Source organism: Halichoeres trimaculatus, unplaced genomic scaffold (genome assembly GCF_033239565.1).
Source record: "Halichoeres trimaculatus isolate MK-OKI-2021-1 unplaced genomic scaffold, fHalTri1.1 fHalTri1_scaffold_20, whole genome shotgun sequence".
In the NCBI taxonomy this organism is placed as follows: Eukaryota; Metazoa; Chordata; class Actinopteri; order Labriformes; family Labridae; genus Halichoeres; species Halichoeres trimaculatus.
In genome coordinates, this window is record NW_027437198.1 from 26,124,926 (window position 1) to 26,142,397 (window position 17,472).

The 17,472-nt window shown below is 39.0% G+C and overlaps 1 protein-coding gene across 1 annotated transcript; it reads right to left on the minus strand.

Moving 5' to 3' along the window:
* Positions 1-11,583: 11,583 nt before the first annotated feature.
* LOC141810014 (frizzled-2-like) lies at positions 11,584-13,932 on the minus strand. The gene has a single exon (XM_074697311.1). The coding sequence runs from the start codon at positions 13,716-13,718 to the stop codon at positions 12,081-12,083; it is 1,638 nt and encodes a 545-aa protein (XP_074553412.1). The 5' UTR covers positions 13,719-13,932; the 3' UTR covers positions 11,584-12,080.
* Positions 13,933-17,472: the final 3,540 nt, after the last annotated feature.

Sequence of the window (17,472 nt, forward strand, 5' to 3'; positions counted from 1 at the left end):
TCTAGGGTGGCTGCCTGCCACTGTTGTCATAGAATTCTTTAAAAAAAAATTGAATATTGAATATTACAAAATGCTACAATACTTTTATAAAACTTTTATACCCATCTTATGTAAAAAAAAAAAAAAGTACAATACCAGAAGAGTCCAATCCAAAAACCTTTAGAACAAATATGGAACAGCACTTTAATGCCATCTAGTGGCGCAACATTGACTTACTTTTGGGAAACAAACCAACAGATTTCAGAACATGAGCCTCAGGTGAATTATGATATATGGGTACATCAGACCTAACTTTACACATGTATTAACCACTAGATCCAGAAGATAACTTCTATTATGATAAAAGACCCTGAAGATGGTAACTGAACAGATTGTTAAGGGCTAAAGACTAAAGAGCTGTAAATTTACTGGATGCAACAGAAAAAATTGCATAATACAAAACAAAACAAAAAGAAAAAATATTTATTTATTTATTTATTTATTTATTTATTTATTCATTCATTCATTCATTCATTCATTCATTCATTTATTATTATTATTATTATTATTATTATTATTATTATTATTATTATTATTATTATTATTATTATTATTATTATTATTATTTTATTTTTATTTTTTTTTCATTTATTTTTATTTTTTCTTCATGCTGAAGGTCTAGAATGCTGGTGCTATGATAATATTGATCAACTCAGATTATTTGGGGGTTTTTTTCTGCCTTTGTCTTAGTGTTTTTTTTCTTTTCTTTTTATTGTTGTTATTAATTTTATTTTAATTGTAATTTTCTTTTCTTTTCTTTTTCTTTTTCTTTCCATGTGTGTGCCTGTTTGACACTGGATTATCTTTGTCAAGGAGTAAAGGAGATGCCACCTGGATGGCGTTAGGGATGGGTGTTGGGTTCACAACTCTTGTAAGGAATGCTTTAATGAATATGTCAGTGTTTTCAAGATGGAAAAATGAGAAATAAAGTCGTATAAAAAGTTGCATAAACTAACCAGAAAATGAAACTTAAAAAAAAGGACAAAAAAGAAAAGTGATGCTTTCCATCAACACAACAATTGCTTTTTGAGTGTGTATTTGTGGTATAAGGACTCAGTTTCTAAATTGAAGCTTAATTTTAGGCTAAGACAAATCTGTTCCACATGTTGGAGGAAAAGCTTTAAGTCGAGCACAGTTTTCTAAATCTAAAGGTTAGCTGTTGTTCTGTTTTAAATCCATGATTTTTTTTACAAACAAATCTTTAAATGTAAAATTTGGACAGAAATACAGGAAAGCTTTGAAGCCGCTGTGAAAAATGTCACACTTAAACCGAGCGCTGACCCCTGACTTCTCCTCAGCAGCTCCCAGGCTGGCAGGACAAACAGCCATAAATCGCCTCTGGCTGCTGCACCCAGAGGCCAGAGCTGCTGCGTGGCCTGCTGGCCAAACCGCCGCTCACCATCCCCACTGAAGAAGACGTGTTTATGCATAAAGCCTTCTCTGGAAAGAAAGAAAAAAACAGACAGTCAGATTTATCCCTGGTGTGGCGTAACAGAGACTCTGCATTCTGCTGAGCAGGGTACAGAACAGCAGGGGGTGTTGTTCACCCTATGAACATCAGCTGTAATCAGATCTGGGAGAAATGTTTGAAGCAGCAGTTGTTGATTTTAGAGTTCAGTCTCTGCTCGGATCACGTTACACGGCCCATGCCTTCACATTTTATGTCCTGCACACGCTTCCTAAAATACTGTCCCTCCTCTCAGGAGCTCCCAGAGTTCCTCCTGCCTGCGGCTGGAGCAGCAGACCAGCTCTGAGGAGGTGTCGTTAAACGCTGACCCTGTCGTGCAAAAGGTGCTGTTGTTGTTCGCTCTGTTGGTTTTACACATTGACCGTGACCGTCTGGCCCAGCAGCCCCTTTGGGCGTTCCGGGCCCACGGTTCAACATGTGTGGTGGGAGCAACCGCAAAGGGCGCAGGATGCAAAACAATAAATAAATAAACAACCAAACTCCCAAATAGCTCTCTGGGAATTTGCTAATGAGCATGCATCAGGCGTACAGGACTCCCTGCCAGGTCACAAAGTGGGTCTGAAGATTTTATCTCTGCTCTCCTGCAGCTCTGACACTCACTGTTTCCAAACCAGGAGCAGAACTCTGCTGCCACGCATGTTCTCGTTTATTCAACGTTGTGTCAGGATTAAAGACACTTTGAATCCAGGGTGTAAAAACATCATTTTGCATTGCTTAATGAGTTTAATGCTTTTCCAAAAGAGGGAGTATTTGAAAGCTGGGATGTGTGTGTGTGTGTGTAACTCCCACCTTTGCAGTGAGGCCCTCCACCGCTGCTGTTGGTGCGGGTCCACATGGAAGCGATTATGCCGTGCAGAGAGTGAAATTACAGAGAAAACCTACAGAGCTGGAGCCCTCCTATAACCACTCACTCATTCACTTTGGTTTTACACACATGAACACGAGCTCAGCAGCATGTAAGGCCAAGAAAACACACACACACACAGTCATAGAGAGAGATAGATAGGCACAGGAACACACATTACGAGCTCTACCGCCACCTTGCCTGAAGCTGTACATTTCCACTTCTGGCTGTGTTGGGACAAGGCCGCAGTGTGCCGTCCCACTCCTGGATGAAGTGGGACGGGGAGTGGGACGGGGCCAGGGCTGTAAATTCCTCAGAAAGAGCTGTTAAGAGCGCCTCCATTACAAAATGGGGGGCCTGCTCTCGCCAGAGAGGAGCCGGCTCAATAAGTCATAGAGGAAGCCTGAGGCCTTTCTGAGGCCCACAGGAGACTGGATTACCACCGCCCCCCCTCCCTGTGTAACTCTCTTTGTTTACCTGGAGATGCAGGTGCTCTGCTGCTTTTACAGGCTGATGTGAAACGTTGCTGCTACGTTCACAGCTGCTGAACTCTTCGCCTCTCATTCAGATTTTACCCCCTGCTGCCTGTTGTTGTTATAATAAATTATTTTAATCTTTCACTTCCTCCTTCCGGCTGTTTGGGCTGTAAAAGAGGAGAAACAAAACAATTCTACTGCCAGGTTCAGAAGCCAGAATTACCATTATAGTATTTTCATCCACTGCAAGGGTCTTCAGCCTGCGGCTCTTTGACTCCTTTACAGTGGCTCCTTGGAGCTTGAAAAAATATTATTGAAATAAAGAATTTCTATTTTTCTAATGTGCCAGCTTAATATACATGATTGATATGTGGCAAGACATTAGCAAACAACAAAAAATGAGGAGTAGAGTAATATTATTGATATATTTTAACAATTTCAAGTATTCTTTCCAATTTTTGAAATTTTTAAAATTGTTTTAAAAGTTTTAACTTTTAATCTATTGAATTTTTTCACATAAACAGTCACATTTTTTTTAATATTTCTGCAATGTTTGAAATCTCAAAAAGTTTTGAACTTTAAGCCAATTTTTGATATCCCAAAAAATGAATTTAGCATTTTTTTTTCTAAATTTCTTTTTTTCTGAATTTTTAATTTATTATTTATTTATTATTTATTTTTGTGCATTTTTAAATTGTTTTTTAAAATGTTTCCAAATTTTTGAATGTTCTGTTTTTTTTTTTTAATTTATTTTATTTTAGCATTTTTTATCTTTGATTAAAAAAATTATAATTTTTGCACAGTACTTAACTTTGAGTAAACTAATTTTTGACAAATATTTTGTCATTTATTTAATGCAATGCTAATTTCTGAAATGTATTCTTTTGAATATTTTTGATCACATTTTTTTTTATATTTCCGCAATGTTTGAAATCTCAAAAAGTTTTGAACTTTGAGCAAATTTTTAGATATCCCCAAAAAAATTAAATTTAGCATTTTTTTTAAACTTTTTTGGCACATTTCTAAATGTTTGATATATTTCTTTTTGTGCATTTTTACATTGTTTTTTAAATGTTTCCAAATTTTGGAAATTTCTGTTTTTTATATATTTAAGCAATTTATATTTTCAATTTAAAAGAAATTTAAAAATTTTGCAAACTACTAAACTTTAAGTTTTTTGATACCATTGCAAATTTTTGACAATTACTTAATGCAATTCTTATTTTTGAAATTTATTTTTTTTAATATTTTTTATAATTTTTTTTTATAAATTTTTGCAAATTTATTGAAAATTATTATTTAAGACTTTACAGACAAGCCATTCAATTCATGAATTTAAAAAAAAAAAACATTTAGATCTTTTTTCAATAGATTTTAACCATTTGCAGAATTCTATACACTTTAGTTTGAAAATAAAGTAGATTTTGTGGCTCCTGAATGACTTTTATCCAGGTGAGCTAAGGCAAAATGGCTCCTATGAAAGTAAAGGTCACAGACCCCTGATCTGTTGGATCAGTGGATCAATATTGCATTTTGAATCAATGGATTCATTAAGAGCTTCATGGATCAAATAAATGTGACACCTCAGGAAGAATAAGAAACATGAAGAAACATAAACAATGGTTAAAAGAGACCAATTGTTTGGCTTTCACAGCTGCTAAGATCAAACTCGACATCATCTTTTAGTAAACACACCAAACCACCAAACCACCAAACGTCAGAAACAGTGATTCAGCCAGCAGCTTCAGACAATCAGACGGTCCGTCCTCCCTCTTGTTATCTCTGCTACTTGTGCCGTCACCCTAACAGTTTACGAGAGTGGCATCATGTGTACACACTGTGGTGTCTGCAGGCACATTAACCATCCCTCCTCCCTCCCAATCAAGCCCATTATTATCCCAGGCGTGCTGCATGCAGGCTCCCAAAATATCTGTCACGCAGCTGTCGGCACCTCTCTGCTCAACAGCTGGAGAGCCTCTGAGACACTCCTTCGCTCTCTGCGCTGATAGCAAAGACACAACGGCAACAGAAGAAGAAAGAGACTCCTCTGGAGCCACCTCTGAGTGCTCTGTGCACTCATGAGCTTTAAAATGCCAGACAGTGGTATGCACGGGGCATGGAAATGAGCCACCAAGACAGTTACACCGCATAAAAACTACTATCTTATCAAGTGTTTTTGTCTTGTTTTAAGTCAAAATTGTCTTGTTATTCTTAATGTGAGCCCCGTTCAACTAATTAATCGAGAAAAATATCTTGTCTCAAGTCATTTTTAAGACAAAAATGAGGTCTAAATTGTTGATACAAGTTGAAAATCTCTGCCAGTCGAACAAGAGAAATTGCTGGAAAATTTGCTTGAAACTAGAATAATTTTTTTTATAAAATAAATTTTTCTCTTGATCCATTGTCAAATTTTTTTACTTGATACAAGCAATAAAGACCTCATTTGACTGTGGTGGGGAGTCAGAACATTTGCAAAAACTACAAAGAGCAAAAGACACGGATGCAAGAGCAAAAAGCAGGAACCCAAAAGCTTAAAAACAAGTGCAAGAGCTAAAGACACGAATGCAAAAGCTATAACACGGGTGCAGGAGCAATTATGAGTGCAAAAGCCCTAATACAAGTGCAAGAGAAAAATTTGTGACTGCAAGAGCAAAAATTACAAATGCAAGAGCAAAAATTACAAATGCAAAAGCCACAACACGAATCAAAGAGTAAAAAAACATGAGAGCACAAGCTACAACACAAATGCAAGAGCAAAACACACAAATGCAAAAGCTACAAGAAGAATGCAAAGGCAAAAAAACATGAATGCAAAAGCTACAACATGAATGCAAAAGCAAAAAACATGAATGCAAAAGCAAAAAACATGAATGCAAAAGCTACAACATGAATGCAAAAGCAAAAAACATGAATGCAAAAGCTACAACCCAAATCTAGGAGCAAAACACATAAATGCAAACGCTTCAACACAAATGCAAAAGCCACAACACCAATGCAAGCAAAAATTACGAATACAAGAGCTACGACTTGAACGCAAGAACAAAAACAGGGATGCAAAAGTTACGACGCGAATGCGAGAGCAAACATCATGACTGCAAAAGCTACAATGAGAATGCAAGAGCAAAAAAAACCTGAGACCAAAAACTGCAACCTGGATCACAGAGCAAAACACACAAATGCAAAAGCTACAACCTGAATTTAAGAGCAAAACACATAAATGCAAAGGCTTCAACACAAATGCAAGAGTAAAACACATGAATGCAAAAGCCACAACACAAGTTCAAGCAAAAATTACGAATGCAAGAGCTACAACTCGAACGCAGGAACAAAACGGGGATACAAAAGCTACAGTGCGAATGCGAGAGCAAAAAGCATGAATGCAAAAGCTACAACAAGAATTCAAGAGCAGAACACACAAATGCAAAAGCCACAACACCAGTGCAAAAGCTGCATCACTACTTCAAAAGCCAGAAACACAAATGCAAAAGCCACAACAAGAAAGCAAAAGTTACAACATGAATGCAAAAAGCAACAACATGACCGCAAAAGCCACAACACCAGTGCAAAAGCTGCATCACTACTTCAAAAGCCAGAAACACAAATGCAAAAGCCACAACAAGAAAGCAAAAGTTACAACATGAATGCGAAAAGCAACAACATGAACGCAAAAGCCACAACACAACGGAAGTGAAAAGTTCAGTTTTCCGAAAGGATACGGAAAAGTTGTGAAGGAAAGTTTATGATTTTCTTTTTTAAGTGTTGTAATGTCCTTCATAGTACTTATATTTTATATTTAGTGGTAATACGTCATCTCATATTTAGCTTTATAAATCAGTCATGTCATTACGTTAGCATTAGAGCTACGTCTATCCTAGCTTAAGTTATAAAAGAAAACAATCATGAACTTACTTTCTCAACTTTTCTGTGTCTGTTAAGAAAACTTAACTTCTGTTGTGTTGTTGCTTTTGCAAATCGTCTGACACCTATCAGCCACTGTATCATTTTATCTTTAAATAACTTGAAATAAGACATTTTTCTGGAGTCTAAATAGACAGTTTTTACTTCAACTAAGACAAAAACACTTGATAAGAGTCAGTTTTTTGTGGTGTAGGAAGCTTTGGGCAGAGCTCCTCTCCTACATGTCTTATATATCTGTTAGGATTCAGCCCACATGACCTGATTATCCAAGCAATGAGGTATGTGAGGCTGTTTACTGATTTTCAAACAGCTGGACGTCTTGTACAGGCTGCTGAAAGGGTACACAACACATCACACTTATAAAAACACAAACAAACTCTAAAGAGACATTTGTTGAAGAAAAGTGAGGCTGTTGAAACTGCTCTTCTCTAAGTTCTGAGGTTAAAGTCCAGCAGTCTAAAGTTTTTGGGCATTCATCATGTGTTTTTCTGTAAAATATGGCTGTGAATGGAGAAAAAAAAAGGGCTTTAGTGGACTGAAGATAAATGCAGAGCGCCGGACACCTCCTGGAGTCTGTCAGCAGCAGAATTTATGGCTGCAGGCCCTGAATCAAAGTCAGAGACTGAAACGCACATTCAAACGTTCAGTCTCCTGCCAACTTGTTACACTCCATCCCACTCACAGCTTGTGCCTCTGAAAACCATGATAGGAGGAGAAGGAACATATTGCACTTCCTGTTGAGATTTGAAGGGGGGAGACGGATAGATATAGTAGGAGCTCTGGAAAGTCTCTGCTGCTCTCCTATGGTTAGGATAATATATGACTGCAACTAATCCAGCGTTAGCCTTCGGAGTATGAGCTCCTCTTGAGCGTGTGCCAAGATTTGATTAGAAACAGGCTCTCTACATGTCTGAGGAGTTTTTTCCTCCTTTCTTCTTTTCCCCATTTTTCTCCGCTCCTGATTTCCTTTGTCTGTTTCAGGCCTGACATGATTCCTATAGAGCTGCAGAGCATAATGGTGCATTTATACAAACTCAAACAATGACTCCTTGGTAACACGGAGAGCTCTGGTGCTTGTGACTAACAACATGATCCTTCCCCGACATGCCAAGGCCTCCTTCTAATAAGAGCGACATCATAATATCAACTGGAGGAGCATTCTTCCCGTCTTATCCCGATCCGCGGCTTGTCCTTTCTTGCCTCCGAGCGAGCAGGAAATGGCTGCATGCAAGGTTTAAGATCTGAGATCAACAACATGGCACACAGCTGCCACCACAGGAGCAGGCGCCGACATTAAAGGAGGGAGGATTCATCACACAGCTACCACCTCCTGCACGGTTAATCCCAACAGTTTGATACAGTCGACATGTCAGGGTTGTAAACCTACATACCAGCTCTTCACAGAGCATCGCGTGTGAAGAGTTGGAGTAAACTCCTCCAGATGGGTCGTGCAACACACACATAAAGATTTAATGAGAAAAAATTACGTTGTGAAAACCCTCTTTTCCTGGCACCAGTTCTGTTCACAACATCTGATTCTGTTTAGTTTTGACAATCTGGGATCCAAACTTTTCCCTGAAATATCCACAAAATCAGTCATGTGTCTCCGCACTTCTCCTTTTGTCTTCCTCTTTGTTGTTCACTCCTGGAGGGAGACAAAAGCAAACCAAATAATACTGAAGTTTCCATCACGCTCTCCAAACTCCTCCTTCCCACAAAACCCTAAAACAATCCCACTCCCTTCCACCACCCTCACCCTCACCCTTACCCCACCCCACGCCGCCTCTCTTCATCCTCTCACTCTTCATTCGCTTCTCTGCTTCAGTGCAAAGCCAAACAAGCCAACCATTAAGGCGAGTTAAGCGCAGGAAGTGGGCCTTCGGGCCAGGCGGCACTGTTTACAAGGAGCTAGTCAGGTTTCAGCGGCGCTTTGAAGTGAGCAGCACACAGGAGACTGTCTGTCACTAGGCAAAGACCCAGCGCCGCTCCACTGACTCACCCGCATTCCCCCTATTCCTCTCAACACAGAGCAGGGTGGAGGAGGGAGGATTCATGCTTTTCTCCTCCTTAGAGGGTCTGTTCCTCCTTTTTATAACTCTGACCTGCCTGATTTCACCTGATTTAAAGAGAAAACTCAGCTTCTCCTTCTGCACCAGCTCCTTACAGTGATCTAACCTCTGCAGGACGCCATTCTCCTGCGCCTGTTCCTAGCCCAAAGCTTCGCTCCGAGGCAGGAGGATCAACTTTCCCCCCAACACACCCATCCACTTGATGACATCACCACAGACGAGGTTGAGTTTCAGCCATGCGTGGCTCGGGGGATTCCAACTTGGCACGAAGCAGAGAGGCTCCAGAGGAGTCCAACACCCTTGTTTTCCCCTCACCAAAACAGGCGAGCAGGAACATTTTCACACCTCTGCAGCGGCTCGGGCTCCTGTTGGTTTAACCGAGCCCCCCCTCTTTCCACAACAACAGGAGACGAAAGGTCCCTTGTTTTGTTAGTGCACATGTGTGAGGACGCTCACGGTGCATTCTCACAAGCTGGCACCAGATTCTCCAGCACAAAACATGCAGATGTGAAATATCTCAGAGCACAATGAGAGGGCTGTCTTTACATAAACTAATTTCTCCTGTTACCCACAGAGCTGCAGACTCCAGGAGCTATTTTCCCATTAAGGATTCCAAACATGTTTAACTGTTGCCTGCCAGTCTGAGGCAACAGATGTTCAGGTGTGACACATCAATCTACCCCCTGAGAAAACATCATGGCTGCTTTTTCATCCTGAGAAATAACTCCACACTGCAAAAACAGAAATCTTATCAAGTGATTTTGTCTTGTTTTAAGTAGAAAATGGCTTTTTAGGCCTAACATGAGCTACATTCACCTGAACAGTCCAGAAAAATGTCTGATTTCAAGTTATTTAAAGACAAAAATGAGGTCTGAATAAAAAAAAGTTAAGAAAAATCTGGCAAAGGAAGAAGAGAAAAGTTTGTTGTATTAAGACATTATTCCAGTTTTAAGCAATTTTTTCTTGTTCCATTGGCATTTTTTTTACACTACAAAAAATAAATCTTAACAAGTGTTTTTGTCTTATTTTAAGTAAAAACTGTCTTATTAAACTAGATATAAGCAACATTCTTGTTTTTTTTCTTTTCATGTTTGAACAATTCAGACCTCATTTTTATCATTAAATAACCAAAAACAAAAGATCTATCTAAAATGAGTGGTTAAATGGCTCATATCAACTGTAATTGGACAATTTTTACCTAAAATAAGATAAAAAACACTTGATAGCGTTTTTGTTTTTTTTACAGTGTACCTGTTAAAAGCATTTCAGACCTCATTTTTGTCTTCAAATAACTTAAAAAAAGACATTTATCTGGACTGTCTGGTTGAATGTGGCTCATATCAACTAAAACAAGACAATTTATTACTTAAAAAAAAAAAAATAAAAACACTTGATAAGATTTCAGTTTTTTACAGTGTTCATGCTATAAGAGATTCAGACCTCATTTTTGTCTTGAAATAACTTCAAAAAATAAATTTTTCTTGGCTGTTCAGGTGAATTTAGATCATATTAAGTCTTAAAAGAAATTTTCTGCTTAAAATAAGACAAAAACACTTGATAAGATTTCATTTTTTTGCAGTGTACTTGTCACAAGCAATTCAGACCTCATTTTTGTCTTTAAATAACTAAAAACAGGACAGTTTTCTGGACTGTCTGGTTGAATTTGGCTCATATCAAATCTAAAAAGACAATTTTAACTTAAAATCAGTTAAAAAGGCTTGATAAGATTTGAGTTTTTGCAGTGCTGAAGCTTCAACTTTGAATACACTGCAAAAACCTGAAGTGTTTTATCAAGTGTTTTTGTCTTGTTTTAAGTAAAAACTGTTTATTACAATCCATGTAGGCCACATTCACCTGGTCAGTCCAGAAAAAATATTGTGTATGAAGTTATTTTATGACAAAAATGAAGAAAAAAAAGGTCAAAATTTTACTTTAAACTAAAAGAATATCCACTGGCAATTTTTTTGGGCTTGTTACAAACAATTTGGACCTCATTTTTACTTGACCTCATTTTTTCATTTCACTTAAAATAAGATAAAAACATTTGATATGATTCCATTTTTTTACAGTGTACATGTTATAAGCAGCTCAGACCTCATGTTGTCTTTAAAAAAACTTGAAATAAGGCATTTTTCTGGACTAGTCAGGTGAATGTGGCTCATATGAAGCATTGTAAGACATTTTTTTTTACTAAAAATAAGACAAAAACACTTGATAATATTTCATTTTTTGCAGTGTAACCAGCAATTTAAACCTCATTTTCATCTTTAAGTAACTGAAAACATTTTCTGGACTGACTGATTGAGTTTGGTTCATATCAAGTATATTAATACAATTTTTTACCCAAAATAAGAAAAAACAACACTTCATAAGATTTCGGTTTTTTGTAGTGCTAAAGCTCAAACTTTAAATACACTGCAAAAAAATGAAATCTTCCCGTGTGTTTTTGTCTTGTTTTAAGTAAAAATTGTCTTGTTATAACCAATATGAGCCACATTCAACTGGTCAGTCTGGAAAAATGTCTTGTTTCAAGTTTCCTAAAGCCCAAAAAGGGGTCAAAATTGGTTTTTACACGTAAAATAAATCTGCCATTGGAAAAACTAAAAGACTACTAAAACAAAAACACTTGATTAGAGTTCAGTTTTTTTGCAGTGTATCTACTTTTTTCTTGACCATTGCACATTTTTTGAGTTGCTAATGAGCTTATAAGGAAAAAAAAACTTCTTGAATATCATCAAACAGACTTCTTTTAATCTATAAAGTGTAACTTATAACCAGAATTCATAAAAAAAGTACATGTCTTCTGTTTGTGGCGGTCTTACAGTGCAAAATTAAAGCAGGTATTGGCAGATACAAGAAGTACTGTCTTTAAATACAAATATATAACTTCATGTTTGTACAGTGAATATTTACAAGATGAAATGTTAACAGAGAGAAGAAACTTCCACTGCTCATGTGTCTGCTCCCTAAAGTCCTGGCTGCTGGAGCCGTCCTCCTTTAGAGTTTCTGGTGGCTTTAAATAAAGAGCCAGAAAGGGGGAGGAGAGCATTTCAGCACATGGCATCCATAGCCATGCTTGTTATTTGTTCAGACAGTCAGGTCCAGTCTTTGTTTATCCAGCTTGTCCTTCTGTCAAAGCCTGACCCTCAGCTGGGCATGCATGTGAGGCTATAAAGCTGAGGAGAATATAAAACGCTCTCAGAATCTAGAGCCACTCACCTCTAGACTCTTTAATAATACACAATCTAGTCCAGACGCTCCTCCATCTACACCGTGGTCTCTCCTTGTTTGCCGTTTGTCAGCCTCGTGTAGAACTTGTGCCAGGAATGTAGAGTTTTCCCAGACCAGATCCAGAAACCAGAGGTGATCCCAACTATGAGAGTCATCAGGTATTTGATCATGTAGACGGTGAAGTCCGGGGTCATGCGGGGCCCGGTCTGCAGAGGGCAAGGGATGGCCAGGCCCCTGCAGTTGTGGCTGACCCAGCTGCGCTCCCAGTGTGGGCGGAAGGCCTGCTCGTAAAAGAAGCAGGCGATGACGATGGTGGCGGGGACTGTGTAGAGCACGCTGAACACGCCAATCCGTACCATCAGGCGCTCCAGCTTCTCCGTCTTTGTGCCGTCGTGCTTCATGATGGTACGGATCCTGAACAGTGACACGAAGCCAGCCAGCAGGAAGGAGGTCCCGATGAAGAGGTAGATGAAGAGAGGGGCCAGGACGAAGCCTCGTAAGGGGTCCAGGTTGCTGAGACTGACGAAGCACACGCCACTGAGCACGTCTCCTTCGATCTGACCTATGGCCAGGATGCTGATGGTCTTGACGGCCGGTACCGCCCAGGCTGCCAGGTGAAAGTACTGAGAGTTGGCTTCTATGGCCTCATGCCCCCACTTCATACCTGCAGCCAGGAACCAGGTGAGGGACAGGATGACCCACCATATGGAGCTGGCCATGCTGAAGAAATACAGCATCATGAAGAGGATGGTACATCCTTCCTTTTTGGTACCTTGGACGATGGTTTTAAAACCATCAGGGTTGAAGCTCTCATTGCACACCACTTTGTCGCCCAGGAAGTATCCAGCAATGTAGGCGATGGAAACCATAGTGTAGCAGCCAGACAGGAAGATTATGGGCCGCTCTGGGTACCTGAAGCGCTGCATGTCGACTAAATAAGTGGTTACAGTGAATAAGGTAGAAGCACAGCAAAGCACAGACCAGACCAGAATCCATAAGCGGGAGAAGTGGATTTCTTTGTCGCTGAAAAACATGTTCCCACCACTCCTTAAAGGCTCACATGGTGCTGCACAATCCTTCTCCTCCAAGAACCTGTAGTTCAGATACGGGGGTACCCTGAGCACAGGGGGGCAACGGAAAGGCCTCTCCAGTGTAGGGGGCATGGGGGGCTCTGGGGTCCCTGGCACAGCCATAATTGGGGGAACAGTGGCTGCAGAGGAGTCATTCTGGCCCACACAGATCTGTCCATCCCCCAGCACAGGGAAGTTTTCACAGCGCAGTCGGTCCGGCCACTGAAAGCCAAACTTGTTCATGAGAGCCTCGCAGCCCTGCTTCGCTCTCTCACAGATTGACCTGCAGGGAGGAATGGCCTTCTCCAGGACTGTGCACACAGGCGCATACATGGAGCACAGGAAGAATTTCAACTCCGGCGAGCACTGTACCTTTACGAGGGGGTAAAACTGGTGCACTTCGAGCCCTGCGTCCTCCTGGTTGTAGTGGCCCACTAAGTTTGGCATGATGGTTTGGTTGTACGCTATGTCCGTGCAGAGGGGGATTGAAATCGGCTGACAAAATCCATGCTCTGGGACCACTATCCCGTTGTCCCCATGATACTGGGATGATATAAGCAGAGGTAGCAGGAGAGTAACAGATAACGACTTCCAAAAATGCATTTTCCAAAGTTGTAAACACTTCCAATGCGTAAAAAGTGCGGTAAAATCACTGCGTAACTAAAGTTTCATCAGTCCCGACTCACGATCCTGAACCAGAGGAAGTCAAAAAGTTAAAATCTGTTGGTGAAGAGCTGCACGCTGCTCTCTCGGCCCTTGTTCTCAGCTTTGAACACTGCTGGGTGACTTTTTTCTTTTCCACAACTCCCATTCCCTCACTGGGAGCGAGCCAGCTATAAGGCGTTCAGTTTCCGGAACAAGACTTTCAAAATAAAGTGCTTATTGACCGACTTACCAGCATACCATTGTAACCTATCTCTGAACTCAACTGGTTTACATAGTTACTCTTTTAAAACTTATAGATTTTTTCTGACCATATTTAATTCTTCCTTTAATTCTAAGCTACTGTAAGATATTTAATTCTTGTTGAAAAAATGCTATACAATAAAACTTATCATTTTCTGCCTTTTTAGTACATTATAATCAGGGGCGTGGCTACAATTAGGCAAACACAGGCAGTTGCCTGGGGCCCCCAAAGCATCTCTTAAAAACTGATTTATGAAGTTCTCTTCAATTGAAAGCATTTCTTTTTTCTAAATCTCACTTCACATGCTTCAAAATCCATCCAAAGGCTTAATCTGTAATGATGGTTTTGGGTCCCCGGTCCCCGGTCCCCCCCCCCCCCCCCCCCCCCCCCCCCCCCCTTCTTATTCAATGGGCTATTCCATGTTACAACACATCTGAACATTTGATTCAAGAAGAAAGTGGTAAAAAACACCTTTTTTTCCATATTTTTCTTAATTTCAACCAAGTTGGAAATAAAAACAATGTTGCGCTAAAATCTGAGATAAACATATAAGACTTTTAGGATTTTAAAGACTTTATCTAGCCCAGGAAACAGGATAATTTTCTCAAAATCAAACTTTTGGAGTTGGTGATAAACATTATTGTACAAAATCTCTTTTTTGGATACATAACTCACTGGACAGGGGGTAAAATAAAAACACATTAACTTAAAATATTAGTACAAAAAAGTATGGTAACTGTAAATATCACCTCTTTCGGTAGATTTTTTTTCCAGTTTTATGTTGTGCTTGATATTTACATATATTTTTCTTTACTAAATTATTTTTTTCAATATTCACCTATTGTAATGTTTTTCACTTCATCCTTTCTTGTTTGTTCCTGTTACTCTGTAAATTCCCCACTGTAGGACAAATAAGCTGTCAATTGACCATAAAAGATTTCAAATCGAGGACAAAGTGGACTAAATTATGTATTCACTTTTTTCTAAATCAAACTAAAGTACAGAACTTGAGGAAATGCATTTAGTTGCGTTAAGTTACCATGTACAAGATTAGCACTGTCTCATGCCTTGATTCTGGGAAAGAGACAGTGGACCCAGGGAAGGCCAGTCCAGCTCTGAGGAAGATGAGTTACAAGGACATGGAGGGCTCCAGAGACCGGGTTTGCTTTGGGCCCCCAAACGACTAAATACGCCCCTGATTATAATACACTATTCATCTTGTTTAAATTAAATAAGTTGCACTTATTTATTAATTCCATATATATAATAGATAATAAAACAAAAGAAAATCTTAAACACAGTGTCACAACAGGTTGAATTATAAGCTGAAAGCATCGCTAACTACAACGTATAAAATCATGCTTTTATTTAGAAAGTACAGCCATCAACAGGGATGTTATTCTGACATAAATTGACCAACTTGACTCCACAGCTGGATTGCATTGCCGAACCAAACTTTTGAGAGGAAAAAATAAATAAAAAAGGAAGAAAAAATGCTATAAATTACTTTAAAAAGTGTGGCAATTCTTAAACTTTATCCAACAATTCACAATTCGTGGAATTTAAAAATGTTTGACACATATCTTAAATTGTTTGAATTGTTAATAAAACTTAAATAACGTCTTTCTTATCAGTTCTTTATTTTTTTGAGACATTTATTCTGAATTTAATTTAATTTGATCCAGATATTACACAAACTTGGCATATTGTGAGTAATGTCATATCGCTTTGCATTGGGGCCCGAAAGATGAAACCTGTTGCTATGGTTGCTATGCGCTTTGATATTCTGCCTGAAGTTAATTGGACTAAAAATGAGAGTCATCCAGCTCATCCAATGTCCGTCCAGGCCGCGAGACGGTAAGATCGAACGTTTGTTAATATGCGGGGGGCACGAGCGCAGCCATCAACGGTCCTGTGAAAAAAGTCCCCAACTTCTCGATTCCTCCATTTTTCCCCAAGAAGGTGAGTTCAAGTCCCCCTGTGTTTCAGTTAAATATAGTTTTTTCGTAAACCAGACCAACTTGGCTGTCTTGAAAGTCATTTTTATGCGATAAAAATAAAGGTAACCCACATTAACCAAGGCGAAAAACTGTTAGCTAAATCTACTAACAGTAACGGCTAAGCTAGTCGATAAGCTTTGGCTCTTCTCAAGCAAAGCTGGTTAACCTTCGGTTCAGTTTATACTTCTTTCCCCCAGATCACTGACTTTGATGGCTTTAAGAATCTGACGAAAATCAGAAGAGTTCAGAATGGCTTTTGACCCGAGTACATCTGCATATTCACTATTTCCCACGGTCCAGCATCAGGTAAGCTATAACTTTGTTATTGGATCATTATAAAGCAAGAACAAGTACTTCCTTTGACTAAAAATACCGAATCACTTATTAAAGGCTTAAAGTTAGTTTGACACCCCGTTTTGATAGTCTTTTCACTTTGCACTGTACAAAACACACAGACGAGATTGTGTTGACATATTGTACTGTACGAAAGTCCTTTTTTCCCATTACAGACACAACACTCACACACTATTATCCTTGTCAAAAACTGTATACTGTAAAATACACAAGACTGACCCTCTATAACATTTAAAGGTCTCTTGGATGAAGTTAAATATGCAGTGCTTAACACATTTATTCGACAACCACCCAGTGTAAGGGTTTCTCCAGCGCTGCTAATTTTGTTTCTGTACATCAAAGCATTGAAAAATAGAAAGGCACGTTATTATTTTCTGATGGCCAAATTACGGTCATTAACTTTCATCCCTGAAAAGAACAAAAAGGATTTAGTGGTTGTTTATTATTCTTGATTAAAGTGTGACTTCTCAGAGAATCCCAGTGTGCTGGTGCAAATTTGAGAATAAAAACACAAGTTTGAAATTCCTCGTTACTGTTCAAAGTGGTGAAGTGCTGGAAACTCACTGAGAAGGACTTTGAACTAAAGCTTTTCATGATGCTGGGTTGTTTTCTCATTTTTATGACAGGTGGTCGGATACATTTGCAAAGCACTGTATATTCACAAAGTACAAAAAGTGAAATCAAGTCACTTTTCTGGGATCCACCTCAAAACATCCTGCTCTGGATTACTAATAAGTGACAATTAGGGGTCATTGTGTCTTTGGTGCCTATAATAACTGTAGTTTTTTGCCTCAAAGTGATTTTGCGTTTTTGTTTTCCAGGCCAGTGCAAATGGAGGAGTTGTTAAAAATGGCGGTGTGTCATCTCAGATTCTGAATCCTAGTGCCTCACTTCTGGAAAAGGACCCATCATCAAGTCTGCTCAAGTCTCACAGTGCCCATGAGGATCCGTACGGCCTGATCAGTTATGCTCAGAGCAACATCAAAATCCGGTAAACCATTTAAACTCCCTTTATTAGATCACCTTTTATAAAGATAAACACAGACAGTTGTTATATGATGATTTTAAAGTCATTTTTTTCCTGTCTATTGAAAGA

What these genes read in the sequence shown, in the direction of transcription:
- LOC141810014 (XM_074697311.1), bottom strand. Translation starts at nt 13,718, where the DNA reads ATGCATTTTTGGAAGTCGTTATCTGTTACTCTCCTGCTACCTCTGCTT.